General features: G+C 50.9%; 1 protein-coding gene across 4 annotated transcripts in view; it reads left to right on the plus strand.

Moving 5' to 3' along the window:
• The window catches only part of EIPR1 (EARP complex and GARP complex interacting protein 1), an 89,219-nt gene that overhangs the window by 47,794 nt on the left and 21,357 nt on the right, over positions 1-20,068 (plus strand). For all 4 annotated transcript variants that reach the window (XM_029232044.1, XM_029232048.1, XM_029232045.1 and 1 more), the window contains 2 exons: positions 4,974-5,130; positions 19,689-19,788. In XM_029232044.1, coding sequence (XP_029087877.1) covers positions 4,974-5,130; positions 19,689-19,788 — 257 coding nt within the window. The remainder of the gene's footprint in view (positions 1-4,973; positions 5,131-19,688; positions 19,789-20,068) is intronic.

The following is a 20,068-nucleotide window of genomic DNA, read 5'->3' on the forward strand; positions in this document are numbered from 1 at the left end:
GTGGGTACGACTAAGCTCTTGCAGGAGTGATGCTCGGTCAGTTGGTGCCCTGCGGTCCATCCATCAGGGCCCAGAAACACGGTCGGAGTAGTTTTTCAAAAGGCATGTGACTCGCTGGAAGCCTGGGGTCCCTCTGTGAAGCCGATGCTCTACCGTTTCTGCCACCATCTTCCACACCAGCAGGTCCCCCAAACGTGCATCCCAGCCCAACCTTGCTGAGAGCCCTCTGGCCCTTACCCCGCGTCCCCTTGTGGTTGGGCGGGCCCAGTGTTCCCAGGCGTGGAGGGTGGAGTGAGCGGGGCACCAGCGCAGCTCTGGCGAAACACACCCAGGTTCCTCCTCACAGAGGCGCAGGGGCTTCCCAGGCCTCTTTGTTCTCTGGGGCAGGAGAGATGTTCGGGGGCGTTCGGGGGCAGTGTCCACAGGTCCTGTCCCTGAGGCCGAGGGAAGCTGTGAGCAGGTAGGGCTCCCCCGTCGCTGGGCTGATGGCCGTCTGCGCTTGCCCGCCAGGGCCCACGGGCTTTCTGCAGAGGCCAGAGAGCGGATTAAACAGGGCCCTGGCGCTCCACGCCCTGGTCCTTAAAGTCGGCGCATGTCTCTGCCGCCCTTTGATGGGGTGGGAGGGCACTTTCTGAGGCTTCCATCCCCTGACCGCACAGGCCTCAGGGCAGTGGGTGTTCTACCCACTGCCATGTCAGGCCCATGGAAATGACATATGTCCGGGAGGGTCTTCAGGCCCATTGGGTCTGCTGTGACCTGTCTTTGTCCATTTATTGGCTGGCCCCCAAATGTCCCCAGTCTAACAGGGGGACATGGGATGCTTTGGGTTCAGTGGACCTTGAACTGCCAGGGTGTGGCCCTGTGCCCGGCGTGTGATCACCAAGTAAGCAGCACGAGGTCCCTGGGCGAAGACTTGGAGAATCGTCTCAGTACACACCTGCCCTGGTGCTGCGGGGTTCTGACTGCTGGGTAGCCGGCCTTATTTCTGACAGGGGGTCCCGTGTCTGAAACTGGCTCAGACCAGGCCTGGGTAAAGGAGCACGACTTTCAGTGGGGTTATGCCCCTCAGCCTCCTGTTCGCTCACTCTTGTTTCCTTCTACAGTTGTGTGGACTCCTGCCTGCGTGTGCGGGCAGCCAGGGCTGGGTCGGAGGGCCATCTGTTTCGCTCCTTGCAGCACCATCTCCTGTTGTCTATCGGCCAGTTGGCCTTCCTTGGCTGGTAACCTGGCCTGTCGGTCATTAGGCTAATTGCTGGCCCGTGGCTTCTGGCAGTTACATACATACCATCACCAGGCCACTCTTGCTTTGGGGCCAGGTTTAACTGCTGGAATCAGAGAGCGGCCACAAAGCCCGTTACCAACAGGCCGCGCGTTGTGACAGCCTCTCCTGAGAGTGGAATTGCTGGTCACCTGGTATGTGGGTGTCCAACCGCCAAAGTATTTGAACTATTTTACGCTCTTTCCAACAGTCCTTTGAGGGATCTGTTTGCTCCACATCTTTGCCAATACTTGGTGGTGGTGATCATTTTTACATTAAATTTTAGCCGTTCTGGCAGGTATGTAGTGTATCTCATTTTGGTTTTGTTTTGCATTTCTCCAGTTACTGTTGATGTTGAGCATCTTTTCTGGTGCTTGTTGACCGTTCATATGTTTTCTTTTATGAAATGTCTGATTCAGTCTTCTGCCCACTTTTAAAAACTGGGTTATTTGTCTTATCATTAAGTTGTAGGAGTTCTTTATATATTCTGGATACAAGCCCTTTATCTGGATACAGACATATGTATTCTGAATATTTTCTCCAAGTTTTGCTTCATTTTTAAAGCAGTGTCTTTCCAAGAGCAGCAGTTTTTAATTTTGATGAAGTCCAATGTCTTTTGGTGAATAGAAGTTCTTAATTATAAAGTAGTCTGTTATCGGTATTTTCCTTTGTGATTAGTGGTTTTTCTGCCCTGATTAAGAAATCTTTGCTTATTGAAGAGTTATGAGGATATTCTACTATATCGTCTAGAAAAGATTTGTATGATTTTGTCTTTCTCATTTTGAACTTCAGTCTGTCTGGAGGTAGTTTTTGGGTGTGTTGTGAGGTAGAATGCAGCTCGTTTTTTTCATGTGGATATATTGATAAAATTGATCCAGCATCGTTTATTGAAAAGACCATCCTTTGTCCACTCCAGTAAATGGCATTTTGTTGTAAATCAGGCGACCATCTGTGTAAGGTCTCTTTCTGGATTCCATTTTCTTTCTCTGGGCTATTGATCTATCTGTGTATCAGCAGTAAATTAATATCAGGTTGTAAACCATCCAGTTTTGTTCTTCTGCATGACTGTCTTGGCCATCTGGGCGGTTCACGTTTCCATGTAAGTTTTAGGACAGGTTGTTGATTTCTACCAAAAAAAGGAAAAAAAAAGCCATCTAGAACTTTGGGGTTCAAGGGCTCTTTACAGTAGTGAAGCTTCCCATCCTTGAACATGGTATGCCCCTCCATTTACTGAGGCCTTCGCCTTCTCTCAGCAGTAGTCTTCATTTGGCACCTCTTTAGTTTGAGATATTATTGGATATTTCATTTTTTAATTCTATTGTTAATAGTTTTTCAAATTTTGTCTTTAAAATTTTTGTTGTTAATCTATAGATACCAATCGAATTTTATATATCACCCTTGTGTCTAGCAATTTTGCTAAATTCCCTGTTTTATTTCTAATGTCTATAAGTGTAAATTCTCTTAAATTTTCTATACATATAATCATTAGCAAGTAACAGTATTTTTATTTTTTTAATAGTGTTTATTTATTTATTTTTACTTGTTGACAGTTTGCTTTATTTATTTATTTATGGCTGTGTTGTGTCTTCGTTTCTGTGCAAGGGCTTTCTCCAGTTGTGGCAAGCGGGGGCCACTCCTCATCGCGGTGCACGGGCCTCTCACTATCGCGGCCTCTCTTGTTGCGGAGCACAGGCTCCAGACGCGCAGGCTCAGTAATTGTGGCTCACGGGCCCAGTTGCTCTGTGGCATGTGGGATCTTCCCAGACCAGGGCTCAAACCTGTGTCCCCTGCATTGGCAGGCGGATTCTCAACCACTGCGCCACCAGGGAAGCCCCAGTATTTTTATTCTTTTCATGTTCTCATATCTTTATTTTTTTTCTTGCCATACCGAAGTAGTTGGGACCTCTGCTGTAACGTTAGCTACAGGTGGTAGCACAAAGCATTCTCGTCTCATTCCTCTTCTCAAGAGGAAAGTATTTAACTGTTCACGCCCCGGCAGTTATGTTTGCTGGGTGAGCAGGCAGCTACAGGAGGAGTTACTTTCCTGACACATGCACAGAATTCTCAGAAGAAGGAGCCGTTCAGTGGGAAATCCGCCACTAGTTGCTTCTCCCGCGCACTAGCTTCCCGCACAGTAGCTATTTTTGCTGTGTCATCTTCTGTCATGTTGTGCACTGCAGCCACAGTTCAGTTCTCATGTTATCAGTCCCATCACTTTTCAGATTAGAAATTTCTTTTTCTGTCATTTAGGGAGATTAGTATAATCTGTGCCTCTGCCGGGTGAATGTTTCGGGCATTTGCTTATTCTTTTCAGCTTATTAAAGTTGCCAACTCTCTCTTTAGTTAGTTCTCCTGTTTCAGGAGTTCCACTGCCAATCCCATGGGCTCTACAGCAAGACTGTGGAACTGAAAATCTCAGCAAAAAAATCAATTTCTCTTGTAGGCAGAAGCTGTTGTGAACTACTTTTTCATGGTTAAAGGTGGATGTGTTAACATTAAATTTATATGTAATATACATGATTCTTTTTTCTTTAAGCTGCAATTCCATACTCTCTCAGACCCAATGAAGTATGTGGACTGAGCACTGAGATTGGGATCAGAAAGCCTTGGTTGAAACCCTGATCCTTCTACTGACGATTTGATCATGGGTAATAATGGTATTATGATAATCGTACCTGGGGAGCCAGGCATTTTGCCCGTTGTCTTCACTGCTGTATTTCTTGCTTCATTAGTTGGTGTTTAGATTGGAGGACCATGTATCTAATAAGAAGTGGGACGTTTTAAAATGTACTCTAAGGTCCTTTGTTTTCTTATTTCTTGGGGTATTCTTTCTTTTTCTACAATTCTTTCATATTCTTCACATGTTACCAATTGACGATTTAATGCTGAAGCCTGTTCATTGTTTTATTATCATTTATTAAAGACCATTTTTTAAAGGGGAAGGTGTTTATCACATATGCCATTTAGAACTAAATGGAAAGCAAATTTTGAAAGGGTTTACATTTAGGAATTTATGATTCGGTTTTTAACCACATAATGTTAAATCTGTTTCTTTTTGTTTTGTCTTTTCATCTTATTTTGTGTCTTACTGAAAAATTGTTTTTTTTTAAAAAAAGAAAAGTTGTTTAGAGGGCAGAGACCTAGAGCCAGACAGGTTCCTGAAAAGAGGTGACCCGCGTGTCTTGTCTGTGCTCAGTGCCCCTGTCCACAAAGTGGCTGTGCGTCACCATCGGGCGCCGGACTGCTCTCCACCAGGGCTTAGCCTGTGGCATCCGGCCCGCCCTCACCCCCTCAGTGGACGGGGGCCTGTGCCACGACACTGACACCATTTAGCACGTACGTGTGAATGCAGTGTGTGCAGGGCTCTCAGCCCCTGTGCAAGGTGCTCTCACAGAGCTTTCAGGGAAAATCCATTTAATGCCTCTCTTAGACCCCAGCTGCACCCGTGGTGATTATATCTTTAGCTGCGCCCCACCTTCATTTCACTCCCTTTTTTGAAGAGCTGTTGAGGAAGAACAGGAGGAAATCGATTTTGAGGAAATTAAATTTTCTTCTAAAGCAGGATGATGTGTTGGAACAGGGCAGGGGAGCAGGGTCTGGAGCCGCCCGCCTGGTCGGCGTTTCGAGGGCAGGGGTGCGGGCCCGGGGCTGCGTGTGTGGGCGCCGTCCGCAGGGCGGGCGGCCACGCTCTGCTCACGTCTCCCTTGTCCCTCAGCTGCAGATGGCAAAGTCGTGACGTGCGCCGCGGTGTGGAGGATGCCAGCGGAGCTGGAGCCGGGCGGCCACGAGTCCCCGGAGGATGCAGCGAGCCCTGCACACGCCCTGGAGCTGCTCTGTCACCTGGGCCCCGCGGCCCACGGCAGCACCGCCTGGTAGGTTCCGCCCCTGCGTGCCCAGGCAGGCTTGGAGGCAGGCCCCCACCACAGAGGCCTCTCTGCATAAATTGCTTGCTTCCGCTCTCTCTTTAGTGCCAGTTGTTTCCCAGATGAGAGAAATCTATGGACACCCTGCTGCACACGTACCGAGAAAAGCTGCGTCCAGATCCTTTTCTTCTAAAGTCAGTCTTGCCGGGTACCTGCCAGGAGGTTGGCAGTCAGGTGCCGTCCAGCACTTAAGCGCTGCATTGCTTTTAACCTCATAGATGCACCTGCACTCAGCAATCCTGTGCATAAATTAACTTATTTGTTACCTTGGGTTGAAGGCTTCTGATGCCTTCTTCTGTGGGCCAAGTGCGGACGCCCCGTGTGCAGGTCGTGCTGTGCCCACAGCCCTCTGAGGCTTCATCCCGCGTTCGTTTCCCCAAGTGTCCTGTGCAGTCTCAGGACGGAGGGACGCCGCTGCACCCCTCGGGGCTCCCAGGCCCCGGCTGCCCGCGTGCTGCGGTGGCCGGATTGCTGTGCCCCTGCAGTAACGCACAGATACTCCTCACGACGCTCATGGCTCACGTGTCGAGTTGCCGAAGCCTTGGCAAACTCAGGGGCCCGTGCTTTCTAGAAGGGACCGTGGGAACGTATGTTATGGGTGTTGTTATGGGTGTTGACGGTTACAACAGTAATTGTTTTGCTTAATACGGTCACACTCCCACGTGTGCGTACGTGTGCGTGCGTGTGTGTGCTTGTGCGTGCGTGTGCGTGTGTGTGCAGGTACATAAGAAAGAGCCTCCGTGTAGTCACTTCTTAGTCACCCCTACCGATTAAACAAATTTAATCCAGCAGGTATTTATTAAGCACCTGCTGGATACACCTGCCAGGCTCCAGGGACCCAGGGTGATGGGTCAGGGGACCTGGCCTCGAGGAGTCACGATCTCTCGGGGAGGCCGTGGTGTAAACATCGAACTGAGACCCAGGGCAGGCGGGGACCACGCTGGAGTCGTTCTGAACCGTGTGCCGTGGGCCCCCCGAGGAGAGAGTCCCTAATTTTTACTAGAGGAATTGATGACGGAGTCTCTGGGGAGGTGACGTTTGGAGCTGGGACTTATACTGGTCCCCACGGTCAGCTGCATTTGGAGGAGGGGAGGGCGGGGGGAGCAGAGCTGGGGGCCTGCGTGGCCAGGGCCCTGGGGGGCCTCCGTCTGTCGGTCTGTGTGTGGAGGTGGTTAGCAGGTGCCAGGTCGGACTTGTTGCGTTTTCCCAGGAGGCCGGCCATCTGCACAGAAGGGGCTGTCCTGCCCCCTGAGAGACTACCCGTGTGTGCAGCAGGACAGCGCTGCAGACCGCACAGCTGTTCGCAGCCCGCGCCTCAGGTGGCAGTCCTGCTTCCCCAGCAAGCATTTGCACTTGTGTGTGAGTGCGTGCACGTGTGCGTGCATGTGTGTCTGTCCCAGGAGCTGCCCCGGCACTGGGGAATGGGTGAGTGAGACAGTGCAGACCCGCAGTCATTTCGGGCGAGGCCGGCATATACAGGCGGCTTACATGCCTTTGGCGAGTGCAGAGAGGGGTGAGCGCCGGGAGGGGACCTGCCCCTGTGGACAAGGGGATGTGGGGACGAGGGGCTAAGGGAGGGGCCGTCGTCCGCTCCCCGCTCCCCACCTGGGCCCAAATGCTCCATCAGAGCTGCCGTCGTGGGGGAGCAGGCCGCGCCCGCCCACGGGCATCGTTGGGAGGTGGATGTAGCGCGCCTGCGCTCTCGCCTGTGAAGGGAGCATGCTAGGAGATGAGTGTCGGTGTTTAGACCCGTCCTCCTCGGAGTCTCCTCGGAATGCCGTTACTCCCCATTTGCTGCTCTTGTTCAAAGTGCTTGAAGTCTTTTTTGTTATCCATTGCATCGCTCTGTGTCTTTGACCTTTTCACCTGTGGCTGCAGGTGCGGTTGTAGCAACAGCTCAGAGAGACCCTGCGTGCCCACCCGTCTCCCCCAGCAGGGACCATGCACCACTGCCATCGAGGCAGCCCACAGCCCCACGCAGGTTCATGTGTTCCGCACCCCCGCCTGTGTGTGCACTGAGTTCCCTGCATCTCATCACGCGTGTCAGTCTGTGTAGTCACCACCACGGTCGGGGCACAGAACCAGGATCGCTCGGGCCGCCTTGTTGCGGCCACCGCCGCCCCCCCACGCCCCGCCCTTCATCCCTGACCGCTGCGAGCCCGCGCCACCCGGTGCGCCGTCACCGGGAGAGCATTCTGCACGTGGAGTCACGCCATGGGCATCCGATGGCGGCTTTTGCTCATCGTCCCTCCTTCCTTCTTACTCTGAGTAGGACTCCGGGTGGGGTGGACACAGTCCGTGTAAGTGTTTCCCTGTGGAGCATCTGGGTCCCCGGCTTCGGGCTGTTGTGCGTAGAGAGCCTCTGAACGGTACCCTGCGCACCTGGGTCTCCACTCTCCTGGCCAGGTGCCTGGGGGCAGCCGCTGGGCCGTGCGGCGCAGTGTTTAGTTTGGTGGAAACGACTGTGCTCTGCTCCAGAGGGGTCGTGCCAGCCGTGTGTGCGGGTCCAGTCTCGGCATCCTGATCAGCATGTGGGGCTGTCGTGCACGTTCTCTGAAGTGTCCTCGGTGGTGTCAAGGTTTCATTATTAGGTAAGGAATATGAGTTTTGGAAATTTAAGTCTGGTGGATCCGTGGAGGTGAAGGACACTGTGGTCAGACATGAGGCAGTCGGTGTTCTGTGTTCACTTGCTTGCTTTCCTTTTGGCTTGTTATTTGTGCTGAGAGCAGTTCCAGGAGAGGGGCTCCCAGATGCTCTGACCATCGGCCGCTGCTGGCCAGAAGGGAGTGTCCAGGAATGCCACACAGTCCCAGTGCCCTGGAGTCGTGGCTGCGCTGACAGGCAGAGGCGTGGGGCTCCTGTCCTCAGGGCCCCTCAGCCTCTCCTGTTCTGGAGCGCAGGGCATGGGGTAGACGGCTCCCACGTCTGCATCGCCGCAAGCAGGGTCAGCTAGTGCACGGTGGGTCTCTTGTGCTCACCTTCCCCGAGGTGGCCGTAGGGTCACTGGAAAGTCACCTGTTTCTGTAGATCAGGTCTCCATTCCTGAAAAGGAGGTGAGACATTTCTCGTTGTGCTGATGGCAGGGTCTCTGGAATGTGGTACTTTGCGTGGCTGTAAATAAGGCAGTGAAGGGGCTGGTGTAACGTACCCCCCAGACCCTTCCGGGCCTGACTCCCCGGTTTCGCCCTGTGGGGACACAGGTCCCGACTTGACCCGGAGGGGCCGCCCCATGACCTGCAGCACTCAGCTCCTCTGGGCTGAGTGTCCCCTCCTCAGAGAGGTCCTTCCTAACCATTGTCTCCGAAATGATCACTGCTCCAGCCCCACTCACGCCTTTCTGTCATTTTACCCAGTCTTACCTCGTCATAGCAGTCACCACCTCCTGACCCTCCCCTCTCTGTGCGTGTACTCCTGCTTCTTTCTCTGTAGCCTGAGCTTCCTCCGGGCAGGGGCCTGTCAGGATGCAGGCTGCGTCCTATAGCCTGCATCAGCACCAAGGACAGTGCCTGGCACACGGAGCGCTCCGCCGGGTGCTGAGTGCGAAAGGGAGCGAATTGGGGCCGCAGAAACGATGCTGAGTCATGACTGTGACCCTGTAAAGTGGGGACCTCTGTAGGTAAGTTAACTGTAGGCCAGAGAGAGGAGGAGATTGCGTCCAGGGTCCCTCGCTCCTCGGGGGAGTGACTGGGCCTCCCAGCTGGGCAGTCTGGCTGCAGGAGCACACCTGCAGAACGCGGATTGGGAACCGCCTGTGGCTGTCATCCTGTGGTTTGGAAGTGGTGTCAGGCGCTGGGAGTATAGACACATCTTCATCAGAATAAGTTTGGGGAGTGTCATGCATATTCCTGCTGGTCCTTTCTGGATGATCAGTGTAAACGAATTCTGCTCTCGAGGGGACCCCCTCATTTTGCCGATACTAGAGTCATCATCTTTTCCGGCATGCTTCTCCTCTCCCTCCTGGTTCGCTCCTGCAGTCAGCGTGGTGATTGTGGAAGAAACGGTGGGCCTGGCGTCCGTGGCCCTGGGCTCTGCCTGCCGATCTGTAGCTAATTCACGGCATCCCTTTGGCGAGTCAGGTCAGTTTGGGCCTCATTCCCTCGTGTGTAAAATGGGTTGAATTCAGGAGTCTCTGATGTTCTTACCAGCTCTAAATTCACTGGATGCAGTGAGCTCTCTTTCACACCTGCTCAGTGCCGCGTGCCTTTCCCTGAATCTAGTCATAACTCATGACCCTCTTTCCACTCTGCCTGTCGCACTGAGGTGAGTGGCACTGGCTGCTCGGCTGCTCAACAGACACACGGCCGTGACCACGCCACTCACGTGAGGTCCTCCTGGGTGAAGTCAGTTCAGCTGGTGGCGGGCTGCCTGCAGGGCTTGGACTGAGCCATGAGGATGCTTTTACCGAACTGTGGTCTTTTCACCATTTTCAGGGTATCTCATCCCGTCATACTCCAGGTTATGTATATTAGCTGCCTTAAATCCTTTTGGAAGGATATGGGATGTAGATAAGTAAAATTAATAAAATTTTACCTTGTTATGTTAAAGACACTGAGGTGAGAGTTCGTCCTAGTGTCACACGTGTAGTTGACACTCTTTCCCTTTTCGGGGGTAGGTGAGGAAGGGCTGCTGACACTCCCCCTTCGTGTGCTGTGTGCTCGTTCTTCTCTGGAGTTAGGGGTCTCCCAGGGTCAGTGCTGACACTGACGGGTGATGCGTTTTATCAGCACGTGCGGTGTCTACATGGGCACTGAGCTGGGCACGTGGGGGGCTGCAGACCCACCGAACTCTCTAGGGCCTCCTGGCATTACACCCCTGTCTCCTGTGTACTCTGGTGTCTTTTGGAGCCCCGATGAAGGCGAGGTGTTTGGGGACGCGGCAGGTAAGAGCAGGAAGGAGGTGACAGTTCTCTGGCGCTGGCTCCCCATGAGGTAGGGGCTGTATCACCGTCGAGATTGGCCCGAGGGCTGATTAGCCACCACAGGGTAATTTTGTGGCTCTCCGTCTCCTTCTGATGGTGAAGAGGCTCTCCAGCTGCTGAGGAGTTACGCACCTTGGCTGTGGATTAATGCGTCCTGCTGGAGAGTGGAAGCAAAGTCAAGATAATGGAAACACGCACCATTTCCCAAGTGGTGCGTCGGGAGCAGTCATACAGATTGCAGTGTTTCACGGACGGTGAGAGTCTCCTTAAGGGAGAAACCACTAAAATCGGAAACCGGCAGCTTTGGGGGATGGAAGCGAAATTAGTGGCGGTCAGCTGCAGCCCCTGCTCACACACCCTGACCCCCCCCAGGTTGTGGAGGGCCCGCGACGGGCTGGGTTAGCCTCACTACGGGGGACGTGCCGGGTCTTTCTCTGATGTCCTTGCAGATGCCCGTGGCACTTGCACAGTGACCGCTGACCTCTGCTTTCTGGGGAGAAGATACCTCTGCAGTGCAGATGGAGGTAAATATCACACTGGAATGCCAGGCCGGCTGAGAGGGTCAGGAATTTCTGGGAAGCGGGTGTGCATGTTACTGTTCTTATTAGAAGAAGGAAAAAGGGCCGTAAGCTTTGGTGTTGAGCTTAGAGAGGAAAGAGAAGAAAAGAAACTTGTGCAGGTCTCCAAATACTTGAGGTGGTTTGGCCAGAAGAAAGGATTTGACCTCCTCTCTGATTTTGTGTTTCTTCTTTTCACTTCAGTGTATAGAACAGTGTAAGTTGACTTGGGTGAATGTTACAAAGAGTAAATTCAAAGTTATCCTTAATATCTTTTCAAAGTTGTCTCTGAGGATACATAAAAAAAGATGTTTGAAATTTTCAGAGATCCTACGGTATGATTCTGCTGCCAGTGATGGTGGAAAGGTCTCTGTGATTATGACAGTGTCATCACAGAAGAGTTATCAGATTTTATAAGGTCCAGGTTTGTGCTTTCTGGTTTCATCCAACCTAGATGTACTTAGGTGTAAGGTTTTTAAGCTGGAGCCCTGAAGTTGCTTCCCTGGTTACTGGCTCACCGCTAAAGTGGTCCGCTAGCTTTAAGAGAAGCCTGGAATGAGGCCTCGCATCCCTTATGTTGTAGGAAAAGAACAGTCTGTGGTTTTACAGGACAATATAAAGATGTCTTCCTCTCTCACTTTGGCTAAAGTCTCTTTTGTCAAATGGGGATGGTCGTCAGAGCCACCCTGGCGCCTTGTGAGGGTCATTGAAGCTAAGTATTAGGAAGCGGGTGATGAGGAAAAAATAGTAAAATGCACTGTACAGATACAGCTTATCTAGGAAGAGTCAAAATACGAAAATCTGAACGTACGGTGCAGAGTATAAATAATTATTTATATTACAGGATAAATTCATATTCTTTCTGAGATCGTAGTTCAAGTTTCCATTAAATACTAGGGTTCAAAGTGTGTTTCAGTTGGTTCTCTCGTGAACCCAAAGGGTCTTTCCCGGAACACGCTGGGCAGACATATACCATTGTATCCAGTGGGATAGTTTAGGAGAATGTATTTTTTGAAGTTCTGTTTGTGATTATTTAAACTTGAGGTTTAAATAATTAAAAAATGTAAACCTGAAGGACCACTAACTCTGCCTGGAGAATTTTAAACTGTAGTCGATTTTTCTTCTGCTGTTTGAGAAACGGGGTGTGGGAGGAGGGGGAGAGCAGGGACAGCCAGGGCTGCTGCTTGGGGTTCGGGAGGTGTTTCACGTCAAAATGTGTCACGGCTCCGAGCCAACCCAGAACTTGCTGGTGAGACCCAGGAGCAGAAGGCTTGAGCTTCCTGGACGTGCCGCTAAGCCACACGGCGCCCACCCTGCCCTGCACTTGCCCTCTTTTCCCTGCCTTGGGTGGAGTCTGCAGTGAGCGGCCGCAGTGGGCCTGTGTGAACTTGGACTTCAGGGCTGGTGAGAGTCAGCTGTTCCAGGGTTGAGGGCCCTGCACTGCCCCCTGGCTCTGCCCCTCAGCCCTCTTTGGGGCAGAAGGACAGGACAGGAGCCTCGCCCCAGGAGGGCCAGTGCAGCTGTGTGCATCCGCCCTGCGTTGTGATAGGCGCTGGGCCTCAGACGTGTCCCGCCCAGGGAGGCTTCTGAGGAGTGCAGGTCTTTTTGCCCACACACTGTCCATGGCTGGATTCTTAGTGGGAGGGCGTGTTTCTGTTGAGCCATGCTCATGGCTGATGTAAGTGTGTGTGTGCAGGTGAGCAGTGTCAGAAGAAACACAGACTTTGGATAACTAAGTCACCCAGTGCCCAAAGTTCCACAGTGGTGTGTTGTCAGAAAGGGGTACCCGGCAGTGCATAAGCATGATTCTTTCACTACAAGTATCCGTGTGTCTCGGCCACGGGAAACCTTGCATCCACAGACTCAATCAAAGCGGGCTGCCTGACTTAATGGTGTAACTCTTAAAGTGACCTTTTTTTTAATCCTTGTAGCATTTATGAAAAGCTATCTTGTGTTCTGTGATCTTTTGACTTTTGAGCAGGAAGAAATTAATCAGATTGCCACAGCTGTGTATTTTAAGAGAGAGATGTATAAACTGGGGAAATAATGTTTTACATTCTTTTTGTAAAGGGTTTTCAAAATTTGACTGGTAACCACTGATAGAATCACCAATGACTTAATAGATTCGCTTCTGCCTTGGGGTTTTCCCTTTTTCAGTAAAGTAGTGACTGTGGGTTTCGGAATGCCCCGGGAACTAGCGGTCTTGGCCCAGCCCCTCGTGTGCTGGCTCTTTGGTTCCGCGGCACATGCAGCCGTCTCCTGCCTGTCGTGTCGGGGTGGTTTCTGTCCTCCTGGCCGTTATGCTGCCCTGACGGCCCCACTTCCCACCCGAAGAGGCTGCAGGGAATAGGTAGGATATGTCAGTTACGTGAATTAAAATTAATTTTATATTGAGGTTGTTTTGAGAGTTTCTCAGTGTCCTTTGAGTGTCCTCACCCCAGGTGCCAAAATCCAGAGTGTGAATCATTCATTTTGGAGTCACTTATCTGAAGAAGAGAAGTGTGTGTTTTGTTTGATCAGCATGAAACCTGCCAGATGAGAACCATTGTTCCTGCCATTAGGTCCTTGTTAACTGCCTGAGAGAAGTTTAGATTTGTTTTTAATTTGGGTTTATTTGCAGAAATGGCCCTTTTCTTGTGTTTTTCTCTCAGTGATTACGAAGGGATATAGCTAGAGTACATATATTAGGTGTATGCTACTTTGTTCAGGACTTGTTAATATAATTTTATGTCCACTCACATTCACGGGTAGAGTGTGATGAAGCAGAAACGTGGATGATTTTTATGAACAAAGAAATAAACTTAGTTTGGAGTAGCAAGTATGGCAGAAATTCTGGGTTATTTTCTTATGTTTATAGCACTGGTTTCATGGTGATGAGCCGTGACACAATAGAATTTCCTTTTTGTTTTTGCACTTTGCATACTCCACTGTTCCAAACACTCGTGGTCATAGGGGTTGCTCCCTGTAAACTCACCACACTTACTTTCGGGTGTGTCGCCCTGGGTAGACAATAAATAGCAGCTTTGCTCAGCAGTTAGGACCCATGTGATACATGGCGTCTCATTTGGCGACAGTGCTATGTGCACCTTGGGGACCCTCTTCCTTAGGAGGGATCCCGATCCTGTGGCTGTGTTGACTGTCCTGGGTTGATCCCACCTGGAGAAGAACACACAGAATTGGTTTGTTGCAGCTTCCACGGGAGCAGAACTTATAGGACAAAAGGCAAATATATGAAAGGAATGAGGTGAGAGAAACTAAGAGCTGGGAAGCCAGGGTGAGGCTGACAAGGCGGGAGGCGAGGGTCTGGGCGCATCTTGCCGGTGGTAATCGTGCGGGACTGTCCACCGATCGGGACCCACCATCACCCTGCTCGGTGGCCTGGAAAGTGCACTTAGTTTTACGGGTTGATCCTCAGTCCTGCTTATGCTTGATGCATCTTTCAGTCACCCCCCTCTTAGTGTACGTGTGGGGTTTTGTCTGTTTTTTCTTAGCATTCTTAATGTGAGCTGCCCAAACTCACCCTTAACATTGGGGTTGGCAGACGCACGTCCCGATCAGAGCCTCCACCAGACGTGCCGGGTGCTGGGCCCCCTTCTCGTGTTTTTAGAGCACCTCTCCGGGCTCTGTGGTGGGAGCTGGTGGTGCGGCAGCAGTGAGACTCTGGAGCGTGTCCCATACCTGGAAACGGTGTGTTTACCTCTCCTTCCATGCTCCCCCGGAATCCTCACGCCTGGTTTAGACGGATCCCAGGAGAGAAAATCCATGGGCTTTCTCACCATCCCAGGATGGTTGGTGGCTTTCTGCTTAATCTAGTCTTTTTCAAGGGCAGTTAACAAACTGTTAGTGACATAACTCATATAAGTTTTCTGAAGTACCTCTTTTTTCCTCTCCTTTTCTACTTTGGACATCTCTGGTCATCCAAGTAAATACGGCAAGGTTAACTCCTGTAGCAGGGAAAAGGCAGACATGCACCCTTTCCTTTCAACTGCACGTAAGTCAGAGATTACACACTTAAATCCCCTCAGAAGTAAATGGCAGATGTTCAGAGGCGCGCCTTAATTCCTGGAGATTCTTCCGTGTGGATCTGCCTTCCTCAGAACACCGGGGCTGAGCATGAACGGCCCAGCTCAGGGGCAGATGTTGCATTAGTTCCAAAAAGGCCTTAACTCCAGCTTGCCCAGCGCTCTTGTGTGTGTGTGTGTGTGTGTGTGTGTGTGTGTGTGTGTCTGTGTGTCTGTGTTTGTGCCTGCATGTATGTGCCTGTGTTGTGCGTGCGCATGTCTGTGACTCAGAACGAGTGAGACGAGCTTTGGAACAGACTTGGGCATCTTTCTCACTCATCCCCCCCTTCCCCTTTGTCCGCTTATTTTGAAGCTTGGATCCGAGTCCCGGCTCTGGGGTTTACCTGTTTTCTGCCTCACTGCAGCCAGGGCTCCGTGGGGAGCAGCTCGGGTGCCTGGAGCACAGCTGACCGGGGGCTGGAGGGGGGCTGACACTTGCCCGGCAGTGCAGGGACCTACGCCGTCCCTGAGGGGAGCCAAAGTTCGGGCTAAGATGCTGAGAGACAAAGAGAATGAGAATATGGGGAAGGCTTCCCATTTCATGTATTAACCTTAACACAGTGCCAAGCAGAAGCCCTTGGTGCAGGGCCTGGGCACTGGGCTCTTGAGCCTAGTCACTGGTTCCTGGGCCGGTAACTCCAGACCCTGGAAGGTTCTCAGGCCCCGAGGGGGAATCAGGATGCCTGGCCCACTTTTGGGTTAAGACCACCAGAGGAAAGCCCGGGTGCTGGAGAGAGCGGGGCTGGTGATTCAGGACCCCAGCTGCTGGCAGTGAAGAGCGCACAGGGAAACACCATTAAGTTTGGGCCCCTTTCAGAGCAGGTGAAGAGCGGAGTTTCTGAACGCTCTCGCTCGAGGATTTTTTTCCCTTAAAATAAATCTCCATGGAATTATTTTTGGTGCATGTAAGGGTGATAATTTTAATGTTCAAGGCAAATTTCAAAGTAAGCTTTATGGTTTTTCGAAGGGAAGCTGTTACATTTGGGGTGGACAGTCTTTGTTGTGGAAGGCTGTTGGCATATTAGGGGACATCCAGCAGCCCTGGCCCTCCCAGTCATCATGAAAACCCAAAAGTGCCCCCCCCCAAATACCCCTGGAGGGCAGTGCGGTCCTCAATTTAAGAGGCTCAGCTCTAACTGCATCTGATAATATATATCTAGGACTTATTCAACACCTACTGTGTGCAGGCACTGTTCTAAATATCACCCTGATCTTCACAAACCAGTACTGTTGACTACTTTTACACTCCTGTTACCCCCACTGGACAGATGAGGAAATCAAAGCACTGAGAGATTACGGCACCCAGAGCTGGGACTCCAACTCCAGCAGGCTCGCCTCAGACTCTGAGCTGCCCCGCTGCCCCTCACTGTTCTGGGTCATCTACCTTAGATGCCGTCTGTGTTTTCAGTTGTGTGTATGTTTTGTCTGAGTGTGTTTAGTCTTTCAAAATCCTTAATTCTGAAAAGTGAGATGTTTCTTTGGGTTAACAAGTCATCACTTTACCTTTCTGGAAGGTTCTTCCTGTGGACACTCTTGGGGGTTGCTGCATGGAACCACTTCTCAGATGCGTTTGCATGTGTCTTGGTAAAGATGCGTGTGTCACGGGGACCAAGGCACCATAAGGAAACAGTGATTATCTGCTTTGTTTTTCCCAAGTGTGTCAACACAGTAAGTCAGTATGATTAGCTGCTTTAACTCGAGGCGTCAGGCAGTGTTCCTTCGTCTCTTTGCCTAATGGTGATATTGAAGCTAAGGAGCTTAAAAACAATGAGCTCTCAGGCCTGGTCGTGACCTATGGTTCTGGAGTCAGCCCTTGGCTGGAGGCTCAGCCCTGCCTTTCACAGCCACTGCATTTGGGGCAGGCCACTCAGCCTCCCAAGTCTGTCCCCTCGTCTGTGAGTTGAGGAAGGGAAGGGGACTCCGCTTGTGGGCTGTGGTGCAGCGGACGGAGAGGAGAGCGCCGGCACCCTGCCCTGGGAGCTGCCCGTCGTGCTGCTGGAACCCTAGCCCCGGGACCCAGGGCTCTCTAGGCAGACAGCGCCCTTTCTCCCCACACGTCCTCCCGGGAAGTTCCGCTGGAAGGAAGGCCTGCAGTAAGACTTCAGCTTTCCGGCGGGGCTGGGACGGTGTGGGTCAGACAAGGGCTGTGCCCAGACACTTCTGTCTCATCGAGGTCCTTCTCCACATCCGGACCGAGCGCCGATGGAGCCGCGTCTGCTGGGGCCCAGATTAATAGCTCGGAGTGATTGCTCAAAGGGAAGGGCTCTGGCTTGCCTCTGGTAATTTTGTTCATGTGTATTATAAGCCTTTACAATTTTTACTTTATAATAAATGCAACAAATCTTTACTTAAGATTTCTCATCACTTGGAGTTGAAACAAGTCCATTTTGAGCCTTATTCAGAGAATTTTAGTTCCAGGAGCACCTAGAGTTTTCTGTTATTATCAGGTGCTTTCAAAAATTAGGTGGGTCTATGGCCGGGGCCTTAAGAGCCTTCCCTCCTGCCAGGTACCTCCAGAAGTCATGGAGAGGTTTTGTTGCTCGGTGTGTGTGCGTGTGTGCGTGCGTGTCCGTGTATGTGTGTGTGTGCGCGCGTGTGTGTGCGTGTTTTCAAAGCATACTTCTGATGAAACGTCCTCTGTAACTAAAAGCGAACTGCTGATGTGCGCATGGTGGTAGCTCCTGACCTTCAGACTGGTAACGGCTGGAGTGATGCCACCGTAACGCCCTGTTGGAACCATCTTTTAAAGTCATCGTGATGCTTAGTCTGCTTATAGGTCTTTGAAGAGAGAAGTAATAGGTAGATGGTCTCAAAGATTTTCCCTTTTTCCTTTTTTGATACACATTTCCCAAGGAGAAGTTTTGACTTGTGTGTCAGCCTTAAGATGTTCTAAGTTACTAGTGGAAAACGTACACCTACTTAAACTGCCCAAGGATTACTTTGCTGAAATTCTTAATTCTCATTTTATGAAAGAAAAAGCTATTTTTATGACGATTCCAGTTCCTCAGGCCTGGTACCTGAGGCCAGCTAAACTCTGACGTTTTAGACTTTTACGGAGCACGTGGCCTTGTGGCTGTGGGATGGCCCCCTCCCCTGGGGTGGGGCTGTCTTCTCCCGAGTCAGACGTCTTTATTGCTGGGCAGAGCTTGGGAAGAGGTGTGCAAGCTGGGCCTTCTCAGCTGTCACCTGCCCATCTACTGGGACAGGGCCGTGGGTGACCCTCTACCAGGACAGGGCCGTGGGTGACCCTCTACCAGGACAGGGCCGTGGGTGACCCTCTACCAGGACAGGGCCGTGGGTGACCCTCTACCAGGACAGGGCTGTGGGTGACCTTCTACCAGGACAGGGCTGCGGGTGACCTTCTACCAGGACAGGGCCGTGGGTGGCCCTTTTCTTCCCTCTCTCACTGTTTTGCATTTTTCCTTGGTGTTCATGGTCAGTTGTCTGAACTCTACATAAGTGTCCCCATGAAAACAGGCTACCAAGAGAAGTTCAGTCAACTTGCTGCAAAGATGTGTCTTCAAAATTAGAATTGCCATTATCTTAACAAAATAGGAGCCACAGATTTCAGTACCAGATTTCTTGGTGTCTCTTCCAGCTATGGTGTTTCTTGTTTACTAGATATTGTGCGTTTTTCTTTGTTATTATTTGAAAAGATACAGTAAGCTCTTCAATACAGGAGTGATGTACTGTGAGAGCTTTGTACTGTACACAGCTATGTACTGTGAGAGCTTTTTAAACTATAAATGAGAAAGAAATTGTAGTTTTGAAATACATTATTGTTGTGATAAAAGTAATAATAGCTCATTGACAGTCTTGAAGAATGGTATTAGGGAGGGGCACCCAATCAATCAGTATTGTATTCTGTGTGAAAGAGAAATTGTGAGGGTCTCTATCGATGTCTTCAATACTCACGTGTTGGAGGACGTGAAATGAAATTCTCTTCTTTATAAGCACTTAAGAATTTCATCAGGGAAGACAGAAATTCACGCTTGTGATCAAACTGAAAAATTTTTGATCTCTTCATGGTTTTATCATAGAGATGATGTGATTTTTGTCTTTTGTTATTCAAATATGTATCAGTTAAGAAGGTTTTGGCTGCAGGTAACAGGGCACTGTGGCTCACATAGGCTGAAACAGAAAGCTGTTATCTGACATCTCAGGCCTCATGGGTACTTGAGGGCTGTGACCTCCCCACCTCCCGCCCCACACTGCTCTCAGCTCTGCCCTCCCAGGTGGTGGCAGCGAAAGACGTGGGCATCCTCTCCAAAATCACACTGTCCACCTGTGCCTCTTCAGACCCAGCGCCCAGCAGGCCCCCTTGTGTCTCTGTGGCCAGAATTGGTCAGCTCTCCATGCCTCGGGCTCTGGGAGAACCTGTCAGCAGTGTCTCAGCTCCAGCTGCCATGGCGAAACACCACAGCTGGGGGCTTACACGACAGAAATGTTGATTTCTCACAATTCTGGGGGCTGGAGGTCTGAGATCATGGTGCAGGTGAGGGCTCTGTTCTTGATTTGCAGATGGCCACTTTCCCACTGTGTGTTCACATGGTAGCAAGAGAGAGACAGAGATATAGAAACAAAGACAGAGATATATAGGGAGAGAGACAGAGAAATAGACAGGGAGAGACAGAGATATACATATATAGAGAGACAGAGCTCAGGAAACTCTGGTGTCAATCTGTACTGGGCACTAATCCCATCATGGGGCCCCACCCTCCTGACCTCACTGAACCCTAATCACTTCCCAGACCACCCCCCCAACACCAGGTGACTTTGGGAAAGGATACAGACATTCAGGCCACAGCAGAGTGGGAGCCTGGTACTGCACCATGTCATTGCAGAGCTGTTGACAACACTGCTGGTGACAAAGGGCCGGGCAGAGGCTTTGCTGAGGGCCATGTGTAAGAGCTTTTGGCCTCAGGTGGGACTCTCACACATCATGTAATGCTTGACCCCCTCCTTCCTCAGTGTCGCGTGGGAGCCCGCGGGAGACGGGAAGAGAGTCATCTCGTTGGCTGACAACCACATCCTGCTGTGGGATTTGCAGGAAAGCTCCAGCCAGGCTGTGGTAAGTAACAGGAATTACACAGTTTTGGGTTTTTGTATTTTTTTAATTTGACCTTTCAGCCAAATTCAGAATACACTTCTTGATCATATATGTTTAGAATTTTGACATTGTGACATAATTAATGAACAGACTGAATCATCAGTCAAAGAATTGAGTGATTTTCTCTTTCAGGCAAAAGCTGTTTGGGATTCAGGCCTCAGGGCCATGTACAAATAGGACACAGAACCCTGGATGTTGACAAAACTCCCCCCTTTGGCCATAATTTGTCCAAAAGAGTTAG

The sequence above is a fragment of the Monodon monoceros genome, unplaced genomic scaffold (assembly GCF_005190385.1).
Source record: "Monodon monoceros isolate NGI ecotype Baffin Bay Population unplaced genomic scaffold, NGI_Narwhal_1 Super_Scaffold_19, whole genome shotgun sequence".
In the NCBI taxonomy this organism is placed as follows: domain Eukaryota; kingdom Metazoa; phylum Chordata; class Mammalia; order Artiodactyla; family Monodontidae; genus Monodon; species Monodon monoceros.